Genomic DNA, 21,356 nt, shown 5'->3' on the forward strand with positions numbered 1-21,356 from the left:
GAAGTCTTGAACGCGGATGCGGATACCGCCTTGGACGCAGAGGTGGATCCCGCTTGCGAAGCGTTTTAGAGACCGGAGTCGTTTTGGGTTTGGCTTTCGGGGAAGCTCGAGCTTGCTTACGGGGACGGGGGGATCCGGTGCCAGGAGCGGGAGACGCACTACGCGGACGTTTCGCAACTGATGGATCTGCCCCACTTACAGACGGGAGAGGAGCAGAGACGCTGGCAGCACGAGAAGGTCCCGACAAGGGAGGAAGGGGATCCGACACGGCAGCTGTCACCAGCGCCAGTCGTCGACGAGCCAAATCCCGCTCCGATAAGCCACGATCGCGCTCCAGGACCAGCTGTTGCTGCTGAGTTTGGGCTGCAGCGAGTTGATCCCGGAGTTTCGCGGCGGTCGCATCGGCGTCTTTCAATTTGTCACCTGGATGGACACTAATGAGTGAATATGGGGTTACTAGCAAGGACTAAAAGAGGATCCACGTACTCGTGCGGCGAAGCTTGGATTCCAGCTCTGTTTGTGCACGCTTGGCAGCCGCCCACTCGGTAGCTGCCTTGTCCCGCTGGAGCTCGCTGTCCGCCAGTTTCGCTTGGATCTCGTCGCGTAATTGAGTTATACGCACGAACTCCTCGAGCGCGTACTCTCGTCCGGCAGACGCTTTCTCGAGCGACTCCTTGGTATCCTGCAACTCCTCAGCAAGCTGAGCCAGAGCTACATCCGGCGACGAGGGAGGTGGATTTGGCGCGGGAGATCCTCCACGCGCCGACCCTAAGGCGGATCCGCCATGGGTGGATCCCACATAGTCGTTGGTCACCACCTCCTCCTGGGTCAGACGCAACTCGTCACGGAGCCGGTCCAAGCTCGCATCCGCAGCTGCCCCAGCAGTCTGGGAATCCTCCAGATCCCGCTCAAGGTCGTCGATCCGGGATTGGAGCTGGTGAATCTCAGATCCAGCGAGCGCCATCTCCCTAAGGAGATGGTCGTTGTCATCCCGCATGACATCTCGCTGACGGGAGGCGCGATCCAGCCGTCCGGTCAGGTCGCGGATCTCGACCGCCTGATCAGCCAACAAGAGTCGCAGGTCCTGCGACCGAGAGGCCGCACGGTGCTCCCACCCCTGGATCTCCATGGCCTGGTCATGGATTTGGGCTCGCAAGGTCTGAAGTTGGGTAGTGTGCAGAGACGCAGCTTGGTCTTGGGCTGTCTGGAGCTCCGGGGTCAGGGTTTGCACCTGATCGGAAAGAGCCTGGGCTAGAACCCGCAGATCGGTGGGCGACATGGAAGACGGACTGACCGGAGGTGTGGTGGATGGGGCCTTGCCCGACGATTTGCCGGTACGCTTGGCGGGAGACATGTGTCGCGAAGGGGAGAAAGCGGTTGTGGATGCTGGTAATGCACGCCGTGAACGCTGTTGTGCAGCGCCGACAACGTACAGGAGGCGATTGTGGTGAAGTGCTTTCTCAGAAATAAGAGAATGGGCCTGACGCGGGGTCACTATCCCAAATCAGTGACAATTTCAAGTGATTAGAGAGGATTTGGGTTGGTGGCACGGATGCAAGTTGGTTGTGGTGGATTAGCCATTACGAGCGGCACCCCGTATGGAATGACGATGGATCTGGTATGAGCGATGTACGGGAAGACAAGATCCACCAAGACTTATCTCGGATCCACCCTTACCTGGATTCACTTAGGTGGATATGAGATACACTATGTACCAGTGGATCGAGTGTGGATCCTATGAAGGAATGGTGGTAGGTGTCATCCGAAGGTGGATCTAGTAGCCACGGCTAACGAGGAGTCAAAATCCACCGCGAGGTACCCCGGATCCCATATCTCCGAGTTCGGATCCATGGAGGAAGGATCCCGCCTTGAGGGACCTGGATCCAGGGTATAGGGATGATGGATGCAGTGGATCTCGAACTTTCGTGGGACCAAGGAGATCACAATAGGTTGCAAGATGATGTTGGATGATTGGAGAGCTCGGATCCACGGCGAGTGTACAAATACAGTGAGGTGGATCCAAGCGACCTGGATCCGGATGAGTGTACCCATAATAGGGTGACCATGATGATTACGTCATGGATCCGGTGGATCTGAAGATAACACAGCTGGGATGATGGGTCAAGGGAAGAAGGGACATGCAGCCGAGCCTGGTAAGGGATTTAGCAGATGAAAGACATAGAAGGTAGAAATCCAGGCAGGTATAGGCTTAAATATCAATACAGTCCTCAATTTGCACAGTAACACGCAAGTGCCTTCCCGCCCTCAAGAACCGGAACTACATTGGCCGTACGAGCTCCGTGAAGGTTGGGAATTGCGAATCTAGTGTTGGTAGTGATAACTGGATAATACATTGGCCAGATCCTACAGCCTAGTGAGCTTTTCCTTTACACGTGCAGATCCGACAGGTTAACCGGATTCACTACTTGGCCAGGTATACCTAAGAAGATCTCGACTCTCAAGATCCCGTCACAGGAGGCGGCAAGTACGACGCAAAGGAAACGCAAAGGCAAGCGCAAGGCAACCCTACGGCCAGGTCCACGATCTAGGCCCTGGATCCACTTAAGCTCGAATATTCGCTTAGGATCCAGAACCAACCACGGACGCAGAGCGAAGATTTTTCCACTGCTGCTCCACCCCATCTTCACGTCTCGCCAAGACACTCAAGCTTCACCACTTGAACTCTTCGGAAGTTACCGAGAGAGCAAGATCCCGCCCTACCGACGGGTGCACAAGGTGAGGAAAGTTCAGCAGAACACGGATTATCGGGGGACCCCCTCCGTTAGTCGGTGTCTGGGCGCAGTTGGTAAGTTGGATCTGGCAATCTCGCAGATTTTGCTGATCCCGCTACACCACAAGTTTACCGCGTTGTGGACGCTATTGCGTAGCATAACACTGCATACAATTTGGACGACTCGGAACAAACATATTTTCGAAGCCGGACCTCCGCTGCAAGCGACAATGGCGGTGTATCGAGTTTCTCCATTTTTAGTGCACATTTTCGGGCACTGCACCGAGACTCCGGGCCTACAGGACGTTCACGGCTGAATGAATGCCTCCAACAATTTCCCCAACGCTCACGCTTGGGACGATTTACTGTGTCTAACCCTCGGCTTTTCAATCGTCGCGGGTCCAGGCTCGTCCTGGATCAAAATGGCCTACTTCAGGCTTCTGTGAATTCTTCCGCTTCGGCGTAACGTTATTTATCCTAATTACCTAGCAAGTTCGTTTTGTAGTAAATGCCCGCTCATCGAAAAGTCAATATAACATAGCCATTGTCCCCCCAAATTATAGTGTGTTATTTACTGGGCTCACAGATCTGTGGATTAATACTATCTCTGTGGATTGACCTCATAGTACTGTGGACATTTTACGCGTCCTCGTTAGGTTTTGATTGTCTTGGATTTGTGGAGCAGTCGTTTGCCTGGACTCGAAGAGGCCGCCTTCGGATAAGTCTATATTGATGATTAGCCTTGCGAAACGCATTATTTTTGTCGCAACGTCCAGTTGAATGAACTTCGATTGAATAAGTTTTTCAATAGTCAGTCGCTTTATCCCTTAAAACCTTATCCATTAGCGTGTACTACAGCATCACTTCGTCGTCGGATAAAGCAGAACGATACGAATATAATAGCCCTCGCAAACTCTCCACTCTGCGATTTTCCTTAAGGCGCTGACAACTTCCTGCAACCTCTGCACCACCTGGATAAGCAATGGATCCTCTAGACGAATTCAAACTGGCTGCGGCGCTATTCATCTGGGCGCTGGCGCTCGTAGGCGGCATTGCGCCGTTGCTGAGCAGCCAGCGTGTGAGCAAACGCGCCAGTAGCGTGCTCAACATGGTGGCGGCCGGCATCTTCCTCGCCAGCTCGTGCGTGCACCTCCTCCCGGACGCGCAGAACAACGCGGCGCTCACCGAGTGGGGTTGCGAACACACGGCCGAGGTTTTCTTAGCCGTGCGTACGCGCTACGACGGTGACAACAAGCGCTGCTTCAAATGGGCCAACTTTTTTTACGGTTGCGGCTTCCTCATGGTGCTGCTCATTGAAGTGCTCGCACACACGCTGCAACGGCACTACAGAAGGGTGCAAAATGGGCACGAACGCGACGAGCTGCTCTCAGTCAATGTTACGCGTGTGACCGATGTGGGCAATCTAGCCAAAACTAATGGTCACTCCCACGGCTACTTGCACGGCCAACTGGAGACTGAAGACTACGGCACCCAAGGAGCGAGTAGTGAGCTAATCCTCCACGCGGAACACGGAACGGAGGAGCCACACTCGCACATCCACGGCATTGTCAAGGGCAATCCTATTCTGGCGCTCGTTTTGTTTATCGCTCTGTCATTCCACTCTGTAATGGAAGGCATGGGCATGGGAGCCTCGACTAGTCCGGCCTGGGATATCCTCGTCGCTATCTTAGCTCACAAATCACTTGCCGCGTTCGCGCTTGCGCTCGAGTTCATTCACCATAAGGTCTCACGGAAGCAGCTGTTGGTCTCTGTTGCGGTTTTCTCGCTCATGACGCCCACGGGCATTTTGTTCGGTCGATTGCTGGTGGATACTAACCATGCGACGCCGGCTGGAGGTGTATGTGCTGCATTTGCTGGCGGCACCTTCCTGTTCGTTGCCATCATGGAAATCATTCCCCAAGAGCTGCAGGACCCTCGATACCAGATCGAGAAATGCTCTGCTCTACTTGCCGGATACGGGGCCATGGGAGTGCTTTCCCTCTGGACGTAAAAGTACTTTTGAACTTATGTATTCTCGAAGACAAGAAGCTTCGATCGTTAGGCATTCAATAGCCCATAAACCGACTCGCGTGGTGCGAAGATCAACTCACACTTCGCTTATATTGGAAAGTAGTGCACCACCTTCCAACCAGCAATATAAACTGTGAAGTGAAACGGAAATATCGCTTAAGTAAGATAATATCGCAACGCATTTTGGTTTCCGGAATGCTATGTTGACGACCAATGAGACGAGTGATCTGTAGGAGTTCACCAAGACGGTACCATATTTGACGACTAAGCAGATACTACAAGGTTAAGTACTGCAACGCTTCGGTAAGTCAGTTGACGAAGCTACTGTGACGGCTGTAACGAAGACTTCCTGTTCAAGAGGTCATCGAAGACCTCAAGCTTATGCGCTAGAATCAAGGCGGCAAATAGAATACTAGAGGATATAGCTGGGACCCGCGAACCGGAGACGATATCATCAGATTGGGTAACTTCGCTCAAGGCTCGTCATGGCTTCCTGGTAACGTTCTCTGACCAAGATCTGCAAAAGAACAAGGCCAGTTAGTACGGCGAAACACGACGATGCTCGGATTTCTCGTTTGCAGCAGACCAAAAACAATTGTTGGCGAAGATGGAGGATAGGAACGGAATCCTTGCAGGAGAACTGCAACATCTGAGAAGAGCGAACGCAGTCAGCGGCAAATAAAGCACTGCACAAGCGCCTGCGGAAGCATTCGAAAATACAAGACGAGCGCTCGAACCAGTGGTCTAGCAATTTCGAGCGCGTGGTGTCGGATTATGGCCTGGTGTTGGATTTGCTGGAATCGAATAAGAGCACACGAGCACCCAAGTCCAATAAGACCGAGTTTCCAAGGTCAGCGCTCATTACACCTACAAAGAACGCTAAGAGTGTTCTAAAGCAGAAAACTGCGGTGGCTACGCCCATGCTGACAACTGTAGCAGCAAAGACCGGCAGAATAAGAGACAGAAAAAACAACCAAAGCATTCCATATACACTGACTCCGAATCCTCCAATTTTGACGGTAGTGGGCCCGCGGTCTCGCGTTGCGGTCTACCAATAAAACGAAACTTCGGGGGGAACTATTTAGCGCCACATAATTCAGCATGGCCCATTACTCGCCGTGCTCAAACAACTACTTCTTAGTACTATTTTCTTTTTGAGGAAGCTGCATACACTTCAGTAACAATTACCAATACACGTGATGACCAGGGAACCCGAAAATATAATTTATATCAATTTCAAATGACATCGAGAAATACATAGCGCGCGGAAACCTAAGAACTCAGCAAATAAATAATTGGAGCGGGGACATTGCAAACGTAGATTATTAGTGAAATAAAGTATCTAGCCTGGGTGAAGCTGCCTAAATGCAAGCATCCACGGTGGTGAAAGAAGAGAGTAGATTTTGTTGGGGTGTTCCTGGGAAGTTGCAGGATGAGCTAGAATATGCGTTTTGGAGAAGTCGAGGGGCTCCAAACCAACCACAAACTGTTGGTTGTTGTTGTCCGGGAAAAAAAGTTTTGGGTCGTGGTCCACCAACTTCGTAAATACATATTTTGCTGCAGCATTTTTCGTAAATAAATTATTGAGAGAAACAAAAACAGTAATTGGCAATAAATATATTTATCGGGCTCCCTGGTGATGACCACATCGTTCGCGAATTGCTATATTATAGTATTGCGTGTGCACTTACAAGTTATCCTGTCGACCATGCTTACCCTGGCGATGCTTCGCACTGTACGCTATCTGTTTTTATATGTGCTCTTCACATGTAAGCCTCCATTTGGTTTTGTGAATCTCTGGTTATTGTAGGCAGCACCGTACTGGCACTTCGACCTCTCGAAAATACTAGCATTTCGCGTGGGTTGAGTAATAAGAGAGCTGTCCCTTCCTCGGGAACGCACATCGCCGCGTATTTGTCCCTCCAATTGTTGTCGATAACTAGCCACCAGGGCCTTCTTTTGGTCGTCGGAGAGGGGATCCTCGTTTCACTTGGTGTTAAGCTTGTCAACACAGTTGACGTACACTTGCCATGTAGAATTAAACTCGTCATCTTGGCCGTGAAGGAACTCAACCATCTCAGAACGTGAGGTGCTGCTCGAGATCGCTCGTGTCCCACCACTTTTACTCTCGTCCTCATCGCTGGAAAAAGCGTGGTGCCGAAGGCGCGCATTCATGTCCGAAAAATTATTCTGGATCTTCTGCTCAACAACGAGATGGTTTCAACCACATCTCGCAGTAGACCTATAGCTATACCTCTGAGCTGTAGATTGACTTCACCCATTGGAAAGCGTTTTTTTCGGAGTCCGCGTACAATTTCTTGAAGCTGCATCTTAAAGGACCAAGCCGTACTCCAAGAGATAGCCACCCGGAACTGCTGCGGATCTCTCCCATGAAGGTGTATCCAGCGTCCGATTGCTGTGAATACCAGCACGCCGCTCTCAATCTTTGTTATTGGCCCGAGACTTATGGCGTAGAGACCGTAGGCAGCAAACCATACGGTAAACTCTGTCATTATTCCACGACCAACGTGTTGGCTCATCACGGCGTTCAGGAAATAGGCGACCACGCCAGTTGAAGTAGCCCTTTCGTCTTCCTCTATCTCACTGCCATCGTCGGTTACCGATCCATCGCTGTATTCAACACACTCGGACAATCCGGTTTCTCCGTGTCGACCAGGGCTCCCGATTATGGCATGGTCTTGTCAATAATTGCTTATGAAATCCTAAATATTTTTATTTCGTCGACATCACTAGTGCAATAAATAATTTATTTGTAGAAAAGCCCCTCTACCATAATTTATGAAAAGATTTCTTCATCATTAAGCTATTCATGGCAAGCCACGGCATTTTCATTGAAAATTGACTCGCAAAACCCTAAGCACCACAATGTATTGGCACTAGCTTCCCATATGCTAAGGGAGGGTTCCCGATAAATAACAATGCCATAATCGAGAGCCCTGGTGTCGACACTATCTTCGTCTCATGAGAGATCGTCGGACGTATTGCCCTGATCCAGCATAAACCTGTGAAGACTGGCGGCAGTCTTTTTCATGCGTAGAATTACCGTCCTTCCTGCTGCTTCCCCTGACTCCATCTCTTGTCGGTCTCGTCTTAAAGTTGCAAGGGAATTAAGCATGATTTCCCGCCCCTCCGTCATGTGCTGCACGAGTGCTGTGATTTTTTCATCTATGTCCGCACTCGACTCTCCAGATGATTCATTGTCAAGAGTTAGTACTGCGTAATGGTACGAGTGACTCCCTTAGATCCCTACCGCTTGCTCGCATTCTCTCGATGTGCGAATCCTCGTCCATATCTTGAGTAGACGGTAATTTTAAACTGTGGAACAATTTCAAACGATACTACGAGTGCGCAGTGGTTACATTTCAGTTAGTGGCTACATGTGTATCCACTTGGTTGGAAGGTCACTACTCTCTCTCTCTCTCATAGCTTTGGTGTAGACAGCAAATGCGTAGTCAGCTCCACACCAACATGTGCTTCTGCAGCAGATGGCCATTACGTGTCATGCCGCATCTCGAAGCAGCTTTGCCTCCTCTTATCTGCCGTACTTCTGGAATTCCCACTCGCGGTTGTCCAGCGGGCATACCTGGCGAGTCTTAAGCCACCGAGAAATGCAGTGGAAGTGGAAGGCGTGGTCTGTCGCACACAATAAAAAGTAATGAGTAAAAATGGCCGTATCAACGCAGTCGACGGATCAAACGACGTACTGCAGACACCCCAGGCCACCGTACACTCCTCACTGGTGGCTGACGCTTGATTAGCCTGGCATTCAATGCACAGATCCATAATGTGGTTGCGACAAATTGCGCAGTTGTCCACAACAATGTCTGTGTAGCAATAAAACAACTATTGGTTGGTGAAAGATCTCGACTGCATTGCGGTGCTGCGAGCTCACCCCACGACCAGAGGGCAACGGCGTTCCACTTCTTAATCTCAAAGCGTTTCTCCTCGGTCGCAGCCCCGGCTGATGCCACCTCCGCCACCGTCTCGCTCTTCATCTCCTCGTCCATCGGGATCGTGGACCGTGTGCTACACGCACTACTTTTCAGGTAATAAGGAAATACCAGTACTAAGAAGTGAATATTTTCCAGATTTCGTACCTAAACGGAAAGGTGAACACAGTACCGGTACGCTGGCTGAGTGCGACATTCATGTACAGTAATGCACCCCGTTTTCGTGGGGATGGACCTTGCAAATAAATCAGATTTTAGCTGACAACCTTTTTTTCTTTTGAAATCAGGAAAATCACATCCGGAAGTTTATCAAAGGTCCGAGGGCGCGAAAACGGGGTGCAGTACTGTACAATAAAAGCAAATATGTACTACTATAAATTACACTACCAGACTACACCTTTGCCAGCGACAGTGTAAAGCAAAGTGGAACGTCCCGTAATTAATTTTTTTTAATTTTTGAATTTATTTTTTTAGAAAAAGCCTGTCATGCAAAGTTGATTTAGTGTAGTGCAAAACTTTACGTGCCGTACTCCATAGGTTCGCTACGAATAGCTGCCGCCACTGACAACGCACAGTGGCGCGCCATCTTGTTAACCAAGCGCAGATCCATACATGGCAAGCTATGCTCTGCAGCGTTTTCAAGCAGCTGCATCCGGCGCTCTGTTTTCTCTCCGTGTGGAGCAAGAAACATTACGTCATGACTTAAGGCAAGATAAGCCTTAATGCGTGCTTTTAATACACTAAAACACCCTGCCGCACAGTAAAATAGACACAAATGTTAGTACATGTGCACGCTATAATCTCCTGCATCTGCACGAGCGTGTCTTGGCAGTTATCCTCCAGGTATTCTACGAGGGCCTCCTCCATCTCCGGCGTGCACTTAGTGCATGTCGCCCGCGCGCCGCCTCTCTTCTTGATGTCCGGGGTTCCTCGCTCGACGATAGTCCGAGCCGTTGTAGCTGGAATTCCGTTGCAATCGGCTACTAAGGCCCAGTCCTGCCCAGCCTTGTGTGCGTCGAGAACGCGTGTCCGGGCCGCGAGGCCATGCTTTGGTTCTGTTGGCATGATGCCAGAAGAAGAGGTTTTGATGCCGACCACCAGTTAGCTCTGCACTAAATCGCCATTGCTCTAAAGTCAATTTTTGAAAATAAAAATTAAAAATTTCTTTGTCACTTAAGTTACTTCACACCGCTTTGCTTTACACTGTCGCCGATTTGGACTGGCAAAGGTGTAGTGTAATTAATAACTACTAGCCGAGCGCCGCCGCTACGCGGCGGTAATTTAGGTCTAGCTCTACTTGCTTTGGCCCTCCCGCCTCCGCTACGCTTCGGCGGGATACAGGTAACTAAAAAAACGATAAACCCATGTGTACCTAAATCGATAATTTGTAATTTCATTACTTTGGGTCAGCATGATGCTTACCTGGTTTAAGAAATAATTATTCTAATGATCTTGTATCAAGATTCTTATTGCAATCTCTTTTTTATTGCTGGCTATCACTGTATCTTCATCTTTCACCCAAGACCACCAGCACTTCAAATAACATCTATACATACGCTTCACAATATGTTTCGTTTAGCGTCGTGCTCGATATCTCGGGCCATTTCTGTGAGCCGCTATGAAACCTAGCTCATATCAGCACAAAAGATAGTAATGGCCTGTCCACCTTGCACTACTTACCTGCTTGTGCTGCCTATTTCAGCTTGTAAGTAACTAAAGAGTGTCCACTTCTCATATCAAACTCAATGAAAGCTAAACTATATTCAAATTGTACTATTTTTAATGTATGTAGCGTTCATTTTGTGCTAATTCAGAATTAACACTCGAATCTGTGCCAGTTATGATTGAAGCATTTGAATATTGTGCTGTTGCTGTTGACGGTAGTGTTTTCTATTTGATAATTTAACGATTTATTGGACGTCATTTAGGCTCCAAGTAACGTTTCTTTATGGGGTCTACTTTACCAACTATAATTCACACCTCTCGTGTTTTGTTGCTGTCTTGCCGCTCCATTTAAAATCGTATCGTACGCCTTTGTCGACGACACGTCCGCCACTTAAGTAGTATCGGATTTTGCTGTCTTAACAACTCTTAGAAAACAATGGCTTACAGCAGTAACACATATGAGTTCATTTTATTCAATCCAAAACTATCTATCTATATTTATGGATCAAGTGACAATGTTTATTTGCAGCGTTTTGTTCTTACGGCCAGCTTCTGTTGTACATGTACCTCGATTTGGCAGCTCAGTCAGTTACCTCACTCTCAGATAAATTATTAATCTTTCTACGACAAAACAGCTGTAGTTATTATAGTCATTGTAACTTGCAGAAACTATTAAGTGCAGAGTATTACGTGTTTTAGTATAACCTCGAAAACACGCATTCCTACGTGTACGCTAAGCACCTTGCAGCTTAGGAAGCGTCTGTAGGGGCTACTTCATTTGAGAATAAGAAGCTCTGTATGTTTAGCACTCAAATATTAAAAGCAACATGCAATTTTAGAATTTTAAATATTAATACTTCGTAATATTAAAGTGATGCCGCCTTCGGATAATGGATAGTCTTGTGCAAATCTCCATATGTGCTCTGTGAACCACATGAATTTACTGGTGTAAGCTCCATAATTCCGTTTTAACCAATCGAAGCCACCTTCGCTCCGCTCGGCAGCCAATGGGAAGGCTCAAAAATCTGAGCGTTTCGTGTGACGGACGGACGGACACCGTGCTAGCATTGATAGTTTAGGACTATTAATAGCCGAGCGCCGCCCCTTCGCGGCGGTGGGTCTGTGGTGGCTCCCAGCTGTGTAGGCCGCTCGCCTCCGCTTCGGTCCGGCGGTTTGTTTATTCATCACGAAAAAAATAAAAGGAGAAATGTTGCTGCAAACCGTATTGTATTTAGAGTTAGGCCATATTATCACCCATGAAGGCCGCTGGCCTCCGCTTCGCTCCGGCAAGTCGAGGTTTTCTTCGTTTGTTAGCTAAACAACGTGGAAAACGGTGAAGCAATTATTCCTACATACGCTCAAAGATATGTCTGTACACTAAGGGTTTAATGTAAACTCCGTCTTCCTCCTCAAGTTTGGGGTATTCAATCAGCACCTTGAATCCGTTCTCCGCTGCTTTGCGGCGGAGGTTGCATGATTTGTTGGATGTGAGATGTCAGAAATTTTAAATACGTTGTGGTGCAGCGTGACTTCGCTTAGGATCTTGTACCTCAAGGCTTCATCCACCTCAATACGACGTAGTTTCGTGACTTAAAGCCCCTACCATTCCGAAGTCTCATGTGGCGGTATAAGATACCGTGGTTTTGTAGGCTACCGATGCTCCGTACTACAGATTGGATGTCGTGTTCTTTCGTGGCCCGTGCTCTTCTGTGTCCTTCCTGGTTTCGTGGTTTCAAGCTCAACCGTAGCTCACACCGCTTAGTGGTTAAACATTATCGCTTTTGTTTCATGTTGTCTTGTACCCCCCCCACACACAACCACCACCCCTTTCGTAGCTGCTAGCTATTTCGTGCTCTCAAGGGTTTACGCGAGCTCCACAGGTTTGTGGTTCATAATTATTCATGGTCCATGGCGTCCCATCACCGGTACCCTCGCCGATGGGTGCTTTTCTGTAGCTGTGTTGATCTGTCGCCCATGAATCGTGCGCTCCTGGTGTGGATTCATCGACCGCGTTATCGCGCTATCGTGTAATCGCGGTGTTGCTCTGCTAACAATGCTATCGCGAACGCATAGTGTAAATCTGTCGACCACGGCATCAGGTCATGAAATCGCGCTGCGCGATGTAGCCTCGTGCTCTCCTGAAGCGTTCCCCCGTGGTTTCGTGGCTGACGTGCCGTCCGTGCTATCATATTCTATTGTAATGTGGTCCTTCGTGGCTCGGCGAGCTCAGTTCTTCACTGGTATCGTGCTCTGTGGCTGAGTGATTTCCCGTCTATAGTTCCCGTGGCTGCGCGTTCTCCCATGTTTTAATCGTCGGGTCACCGTCCATACTATCGTGTTATCTTGCGGTGTCGCAGTTGATCTGGCGTCCATTCCATCGTGAGCTACCGTAGTATCGCTCTCCGTGACTCAATGAGCTCCGGTTCTACCCTGGTATCGTATTGCAATGTTCATTAATCTCCCGTTTATGGTCTTCCGCGGCTTCATGTTTGGTACGTCGACCGTGCTCCGTGCTCCACCGTAGTGTAACGTAATAATCATTTTCCGTACGTTGTCACAGCTACGTGCTCTACTGTGGGGTGTCAATATTCTAGCTCTCTTCCGTGGCCCGTACGCTCCCGTCATACGCTTTTCCTCCCCATTTTTCATGGTAGCCCCTCTTCCGTGGCTCGTACCTTTTAGAATCGCTAGGTGCCTTCTTTGATTTAGTCCTCTTTCATTGTCCGTGGCCTATCGTGCTTCGTGCTGTTTCCTCTAATCCATCATGAACATGGTGGTCCTCCGATCACGTGGCTCCGCGCTAATTTAGTCACAAACACTGCTTACAGTGCCTTGAAGGTAAGCTACGTATCCTGTTGGAAAAAATGCACATTTTTCTAAAGGTCGCATACTACGCGCGCAAATACAAAGGTAGATGATTTTTTTGCGGCGGTGGAGTGGGGTGTATTGTGGGAGGCCACTATACACTTTAAAAGTCTTAAGTAATTAGTCTTAGTAGTAAAGTTGCGTATTTTTTTTTAATACAATCATGTGTAATGCTACTACAAAAGAATACAAGCAAATATTTAAAGAAAAGTAAAATAGTATTATGCAAAACAATCTTGTAAGTAAAACTACTATCAAATTACTACGAAGCTCAAAACATTTTGCTTTTAACTATGATACTGAAAGGGCTATTCAAGACTCAATATGGGCCACCAGGGCCCACAATTTCTATAAACAGCTTCAGTAACCGTACATAGCGTGCGTGCTGCGGCGCGGCCTACAAAATGCTAACTAACGCGCACACAGGCAGCGCCCTTTGCGTGAAGTGGCGCTCCGCGGCTGAAAATGGGGGGCAAAATGCGGTGCATTTCAGTACGACAAATAAAATGTGAACAACACATAATGTCTGTTTTAGCCAGTTACGACTGCCTTCGCTGCGTTCGGCAGCCAGTAGAAGGTACGTATTAGCGCTACCCTTCCATACTCACAAACCGCTACAAACGTTGCCTGAGGCTCCCGTTCGGCGCTCGTCCCGCAATCGCACGCCACTTCGTCCATTATCTGTCGCTGCCGCTCCGCTCTTCGAAATGGGGCGAAAAGAAAGAAGCGCAAATATATTAGCCAACCAGCGGGCGGTAGTAGTATTCAGTAGTATTTATCCTAAGGCTTGACTCAATATCAGCCAGTGACCGGGGTCACCTTCGCTTCGCTCGGCAGCATTTTGTCCAGTGAGAAGTGCATATTTGTGCTACGGAAGGAGTCACCGACAGACAGACACGTTAGTAAAGTAGTGTTTTAGATAGTACTTCCTCCGTCCGGAAACTACCTGTCTAAGCCGCGTCTAAGCGGCTCCCATACAAATTCAAGTCATTACATATTACCGTTGTATTCCGGCTAAGTACGGCCATACAATTTTTGTTGTTGTTGGCAGCTTCTACTGACCCGAGTCATGGACGAGTTAAGCGCTATCAGAATCGCGAGCAAGTATTTCGTCTCGCCAAGTTTTCATGCCACCCGGTTTAAAAATGATGACCTAGCCAAGACTTTTCAATTTTCCATGCGGCACCACAAACTTTGCGTCATGATATCTTTGCGACCAAGTTGCCGAATTTGATTCAAACTTCGGCTAGAAAAATCACCGTAATCCCAATAGTAATTTAGATCAATCAGTTGCCAGCTAAACGCATTGCGATTGTAAATAATAATTATGACCGCTCTTAGCGCTTGTATTTCCGGACAAAGGAAGTACAGATTTGCGTTTATGTCGATTACACTGGTGCCAGACTGGTACTGTTGTGTAATTTATATAAGTACAGATTTGCTTTTATGTCGCACTCAGCCAGTGAATGCCAAAAAATGACCCAATATTGATATGACAGAGCATAAGGGAACAAGGGTTTTGATTGCGAAAGTGCGGGATCGCTGAAACAGGCTACGCAAGAAATGGTTTAGCAACATGTAATCTTCTGCACCCGAAACGATCGAGCGAGCTTTCAAGAAACTCAACCGGCCAGTTATCCCCTTCAGTGCTTGATAGTTATCTAATCCAGTGTCATAGTGAAAGCATTGACTTCAAGACAGACGATGGCTCCCGTTTGCGCGGGCATCAAAAGGGTTACGCTGTATGGGACACATGGTACGGAGCCGTAGAGCCAGCAAACCCTCCGTATCTAAATCGGAGAGCTACTAGGACTATCAGTACGTTGACTGAAGACAGACAAAATATACATTTGATTAGGTTTAGCTATGCTATAAAGTTATACAGATATATTTACCCTTAAGGCGGCTTGGGCACAATAAAAGTAATAAGCGAGTTCTGGTTTTGAAGCATACAATTTATTAGCTTTCTTAACCCTTTTGTTTCCTATAGTAGGTCAAGTAAATTGCACTCCATACAAAAAAGCTAACATTTTCGTAAAATCAACAAAATCTGCTGGTTTTGTTGACATATACCGCACTGGCGTCTATCACTTCGAATGACAATGGTTCACTACCCATCAAAAACAAAACTAACACTTCCTGCGTGTTTAACGTCGTTTCGCGCTTGGCTGCTGACTGGAGAAAATATGTCGAACCATTTTGAGCAAAGGTGAAACTTATTCGTAACGTCATTGGTCATAATTAGAAGGGTCAGTTCCTTCGCGCCAGAGAAATCCTACATGACGTGATTTATAAAACCAACAAGTTTTGCTTATTTTATGAAGGATTTGCCGCCTACTTTTGCAAAACATGCAGCTTTCCTTGGTTTGGTAGCAAAAGAGTTAATAACCTAGAGCCCTGGTTATCATGCTGTAAGCTTCTTTCGGATAAAGAACGCAGTATTAGTGACCCTTTGAGTCGGACTCATCCTCTGATGGTAAAGCAACGACAGACCGCTGCACTTGGCAGCCCTGTCGTCAATCCCGCACCTGTTTTAGTTGACTGTATCCTCTGCGAGGATGGAACACCCAGCGCTCGCACATTTGACTCCGGTGCAGTAGGATGCGCTTACTAAGATTAAGTCCCTGATTAATTCGGAGGGCGTTGCCCATCGTGCGTCAAAGGCTCAGCGGCGATCACCGCCTGTCCGAAATCGTTCTACTGCTACAAGAATGCACGCTTGGAGCATGTATACAGGCGTATCTGAGCACCGAAACAGCGGCGGCGTCGATGACGCGTGACGGGTCTGTGAGCCCGAAGCCGCTCATATTGAGCGTGAATACGTACGAAGTGAAGGATGAAGATAATCTCCCTCTCTGGACCCATGACGTCGAGTTGGCCATGGGATCGGCCCCTCGCCAGTCTGAGTATCAGTGTGTGGAGTTTGCCATCTCCACGCTTGGCGGTCGCGCTCGTGGCTAGGCACTAACGTGCGGTACGTCACTTGACGCCGCATTTACCTCCTCGGATCATATGAAGCAGCAGCTATCGCGCGTGTTCGCGCCGCCTCATCAGGCATACTGTGTTTGGTCGAAGCTCCTTGCTACCCGACAGGGTAAGAATGAATTGCTGGCCTATGTCCAATAGTGGAGAGCTATGATTGCCAAACTGACGGCGGTCCCTCCTCTAGAACTAGTCACGTGACCATGTCCTTAAAGGGTCGCCGCGTGCATGCAGCTCGAACTTAAGTAATCCGTTTACCCCGAATCTCCTTTGAAAGAGACGGTGAACGTGGCATTGAATGCTGAGCACAACTTCAGGTCAGACCGACCTAATTGGAGCGCTGGCAACGCGAGTTCGTCGAGTGGTCCAGGACCGATGGACCTTTGCTACGCTGAAGATGATAAGCGAAGAAAGCAGCGCGCTGGCATCTGCTGATACTTTACGTACAGGAGACCTAATCACTTGAGGGCTTATTGCCCTCACCGCAACAAGCGCCAGGCGCTGGTGAGCCAGCACTTCGGGCAACACCAGAAACGGCAGCTCCCCGTAGGCTTGGGGCGGCCCTACTGGGGAAAAACTGAGGGGTCGAGGAGGTAGAGGGCAACGAGGCTCAACCCCAAAGTGGGCTGGGCTCTCTCATGAGGGAATTGAGCGCCAGCCGGGTTTGCAGGTGGTTCAAGTGAACGTGAAGTGTTTCGTAAAGGCCGTGGATATTCTTGATTGACTCGGGAGCCTTGGGCAACTACGTCCGTCGCTCCGTCCTCCAAATGAGCCAGCTGTATGCTGAGGTACGTGAAATGCAAACTTTGCGTTATTACTCGTACCGGCATTGGCGCGAAACCGTCATGCTTGGCAGTAACAGTAGCATCCACGTTCCTGTCTCCACCCGCAGACACGCGTGCGGCACCATCTGCTGCCTGTACCGCCTTACATCCGTCCTCCCCCTCCAAAATACGCGTATACTGGCGTAGTAGCGAGATCGCCAGTTCCCGATCGGCGGTTGACCTGTCCCAGATGTCCAGGTTAGCCTCGTTCGAGAGCAGCCTTGTGTACAAGTGTCGCAGTTGTGCCACCCATGGAGCCGCGCGTTCACGGTCCAGCTCTCCACTTGATACCAGATCTTCATCGTTGCATCGGTGGGGATCCACACGCCCAGTTCGGCTGTTGAAGGAAACTTCTCTCTCCGTCGTTTCAGGTGAGGGGACCGTCGCCTATCCGCTCCGTACCACCCTTAGCGTTGGTGCCAGCAGTTGATGGCGCATGTGGGTGGGCTTCGAGAGGGAGTCGTCCTCCAACCCATCGCTCGCGTTCATCTTTACCCGCACAATATCGCGCGTATCGGTCGCGACCTTCATGGTCTTGATCAGCCGAACCATAATAGCTGAACACTTTGTCGCATCAAAAATCAATGTAATTTTCTGCCCATGTTCGTCCTTGAACTTGCTTTGTTCGCAAAGTCCACTTTAGCTTGCCTCTCCAGCATCCAATCTTCACCAACAAGAAACTTACATCCTAGCGCACCCACAGCCAACGCGTCCATGGTCACACTCTCCTGGAACTTGGTCACGTCTCGGAACGCCAACTCCCAAGCATTCGTACCCGACCACCTCCGAATTTTTCAACCCGTTCGAAAAGAGCTTCTCTGGCCACACACCATCCAAACCGCAACGCCGCACTGACCTTGTACACAAGTATTCGATTTCACTTCCTGAACGTGTTTATTACCCATGGTAAGTAGCACAATGCGCAAGCTATTACGAGCATCGCTTCTCACCTCCCGCAGCTGTGCGACTCGTAGCTGCATCCCCTCTTCAATCACAACATGAGCATCCTTGTAAGCAGCTCGTCGATAGTACGTGTAGCCAGGTTTGTGTCGACGCCGCCTTAACTGCGCCCGCGGGCTGCTCGTCCTGCGGCAGTCGCAGCGGCTACACGTTCTTGTAGTTCCAGACGGCTCTGCAGCTGTCGTTGTCGTTGTGCTGCTTTGAGCGCTTTGGCTTCCTTCTTCGCCAGTCGCATCACAGCTCGCATTTCCTTCAAAGATCCGGCCTCCTTCAGGTACTTTGGGACTTATTCCTCGTACTCCTTCAACTTCTTTGCTCACAGAAAGTTCACGTCACGGCCACGCTGCTGTCCCACAGAATCCGTTATTCTTGCTGCTGCTGGTACGTGCGTTATTGCTCGAGCCGTTTTTAGCACGTCACCGTCATGATTGGCAGTAACAGTAGCATCCACGCTCCTGTCTCCACCCGCAGACACGCGTGCGGCACCGTCTGCTGCTTGTACCGCCTTACATCCGCCCCCGCCCCCCCTCCAAAATACGCGTATACTGGCGTAGTAGCGAGATCGCCAGCTCTCGATCGGCGGTTGACCTGTCCCAGATGTCCAGGTAGCCTCGTTCGAGAGCAGCCTTGTGTACAAGTGTCGCAGTTGTGCCACCCATGGAGCCGCGCGTTCACGGTCCAGCTCTCCACTTGATACCGGATCTTCATCGTTTCATCGGAGGGGATCCACACGCCCAGTTTGGCTCTTAAAGGAAACTTCTCTCTCCTGCGTTTCAGGTGGAGCCACCGTCGCCTCCCCGTTCCGTACCACCAGTTCTTGAATGCTCATCAGCGCTGCAAATTCGACCAGCGCCGACTTGAACGGGTCCGTCAAAGCCTGATGATTGCGTGCGAAGTCTTGGGAAAGATCAGCGAAGAACCGATTCCATAGAGCAGCAACATTTGCCGGAGCTGAATACACCAGAATGGTGGCGTAGTTGATACGGTATTTGGAACTCAGCCGCTTCCGTCAAGCACGAAATCCACTCGTTGTCATTTTCCAAGTAGCCAGCCTCCCGCGCCGCAATTTGGAATGTCGGGTAGACAATCCCGCTAACCGCTCTCAAGTCCTCAAACGACGTTGGACCTCTACGCTGACAGAGCAGTAGCCGAAGATAGAACTGCTCCATATCTTGAGGTGACACGTGAATCATGCGACCAACCGCAGCTTGATACTATTTCCGGCGAATTTACCTTTTCGGTTGCCCTTTCTCCGGCGCTTTCCAGCAGAACTCTTTAGGGATGTCCTGATACAGCATTAGCCTGGTAATATGATTCTCGGGCACTTCACTCGCACACAACTCAAAGAATCTGGTCAGCAATGTGTGACTACCACGTTTCAAAATCGCCTCCGGGTTTTCCGTTTCGCGGAAGCAAACCGTCTGCCCTGACTCGAGATGAACTGTTAGCTGTGTCCTCGCATGGGTTTTTCCCTGAATCGTGTTATCGATCAGGCGCATGCAAGCCTCCACCGGAGAAATGTAACGGGCGCTCAAGAAACGTAGAATTTCGTCTGGTTTTCGACGTGAACTCTGCTGCCCTCCTCGAACTTCCTCCAGAGTGAGTATAGCTATGTCGGGTCCTTTGTACACATACTTGTACAGGTATTTAACCGCAGATATATCCGTGCGCACTTCCACATTAATGTGGCAGTTGTACTTCTGGGATAAGTACGGATTGTATGGTACAACCCACTGGTTGATCGTGGCATTGTCGTATACCCTGTCTTTGAACTTTAGAACACCTTCTTGTCGCCGACGTCATCTGTATACTGGATATCCATTGGCATGGGCTTGTGTAACTTCTGCTAATGGTTTCTTTGGTGCACTTGCCGTCCTTCATACACGCGCATGAAGGGTTTGCAGGCCCGCGTGGACCATGGAGCATGGATGACATGACCGTTTCATACAGCTGAGGATTTTTATCCTTATCTAGGATCTCAGCGCATATCATCTTGTCTACGATCTCGCGCGTTCGTGGTTTGCCTTCGTCAGCGAAAATAATCATTACGTGAGCGTGGGGGGGGGGCCTCGGTTTTGAAACTCGACAGCGTAAATCCGCGCTTCCACTCGCCCCAGGACGCATTTTTTTAAATCGTCAAGCGTCGCTTGTAGTTTCGGCTGCCCCACGCGAGCCACGATGTCTGGTCGATCTTGAGCGGTCTGGATATCGGAAGGTATCGCTTCAAGAATCTCGTCCCATTTGTTGTTGCACGTTTCAGTCAGGATGACGTTGGGCCGTCCATACTCCCGAACAACTGCCATCGAATCTTGATACGACTCGTACATGGACGGCGGGCTGCCCCGGTGCGAAGCCGGTAGTATGATACGCTTGCCAACCTGCTTAAGAAAGTGATTAGGTCGTCCTCTGCTGTCTCCATCTCGGTCAGGGTGCACCAATAATCTGCTCTTGGACCGGTGGTATTCCGACAGCAGTCCTTCTTCTTCAGCCAGACCCAAAGTATATTCGTTTAGCAAAGTGTCTTGAACACCCCTGCATTGATCAAAGCGAAGCGTTTTCTGATTGTCGACCACCCAGCGAAGCTGTTCTTGCTCACATTTTGCACGCAGATTTACACACCACTGTTGAAATAGACGCCCGCCTTAGTGGAGAGAGGACTGATCATCCTCTTTCTGGTGAAGGCGGAACGCTACGTGTTCACGAAGCGACATCGTCTTCTTGATTCGATACTCAGCACCACTTGCGAACTCGTCTGTGTAGGTCCAGCCCTTCTCTCCATAGGGAAGGAGAAGCGGGTATTGGAGTGAATCGTAATCGGCGTGAGTCTCGTACACCCGTAGCAGCCTATGCTCGCGTGTAAAAGAGTAGTAGATCCCGATGCTGAGCCAGGTTGCCCTCCTCAATGAGAGTCGCAGCCACTTCAGACACCGTGGGGCGGTTGTGCGTCCGTGGTCGCGAGGAGTTGTCATACAGACGGAACACCAAGTCTACTGGATCTTCCGTGTTACGTAGGCGCACTTACTGCCCAAAGTGGAGGAGCCGTTGCGCTAATGGGTTGTGCTCTGTCATCATTTTCTCGATGTACAGTAGTGCAACACGATCCAGATCCGCAAATACACCATGACGTCGCTCCGGGTGGCGTTCCATGTCTGGATCCAAAATCTAGATCTGCGCAAACTTGGGTGCTACCCGCGCGCCTGTCCGAAGGTCTATGTGGGGAAGTGAGACACTAGGTAGTGCCCCATAGCCCCTTGAATGCGATATATGTGTACCGGCAACGCTCTCGTCTTGACGTACGTTTTGAAACGATCGTATTGAGCACGAAGC

At 49.5% G+C, this 21,356-nt stretch overlaps 2 protein-coding genes across 2 annotated transcripts; one reads left to right on the forward strand and one right to left on the reverse strand.

Annotated features, from left to right (window-relative positions):
* Window positions 1-3,713: 3,713 nt before the first annotated feature.
* PITG_01523 (Zinc (Zn2)-Iron (Fe2) Permease (ZIP) Family) lies at window positions 3,714-4,742 on the forward strand (the record flags this gene model as incomplete). Its single annotated transcript, XM_002908131.1, has 1 exon — window positions 3,714-4,742. The coding sequence occupies one exon, from the start codon at window positions 3,714-3,716 to the stop codon at window positions 4,740-4,742; it is 1,029 nt and encodes a 342-aa protein (XP_002908177.1).
* Window positions 4,743-8,101: 3,359 nt separating this feature from the next.
* On the reverse strand, window positions 8,102-8,825 carry PITG_01524 (RING-box protein 1; the record flags this gene model as incomplete). Its single annotated transcript, XM_002908132.1, has 3 exons — window positions 8,102-8,416; window positions 8,488-8,607; window positions 8,676-8,825. 3 exons carry the CDS (start codon window positions 8,788-8,790, stop codon window positions 8,316-8,318), a joined length of 336 nt encoding a protein of 111 aa, XP_002908178.1.
* Between the last annotated feature and the right edge of the window lie 12,531 nt (window positions 8,826-21,356).

This window comes from Phytophthora infestans, genomic scaffold (genome assembly GCF_000142945.1).
Source record: "Phytophthora infestans T30-4 supercont1.2 genomic scaffold, whole genome shotgun sequence".
In the NCBI taxonomy this organism is placed as follows: Eukaryota; Oomycota; class Peronosporomycetes; order Peronosporales; family Peronosporaceae; genus Phytophthora; species Phytophthora infestans.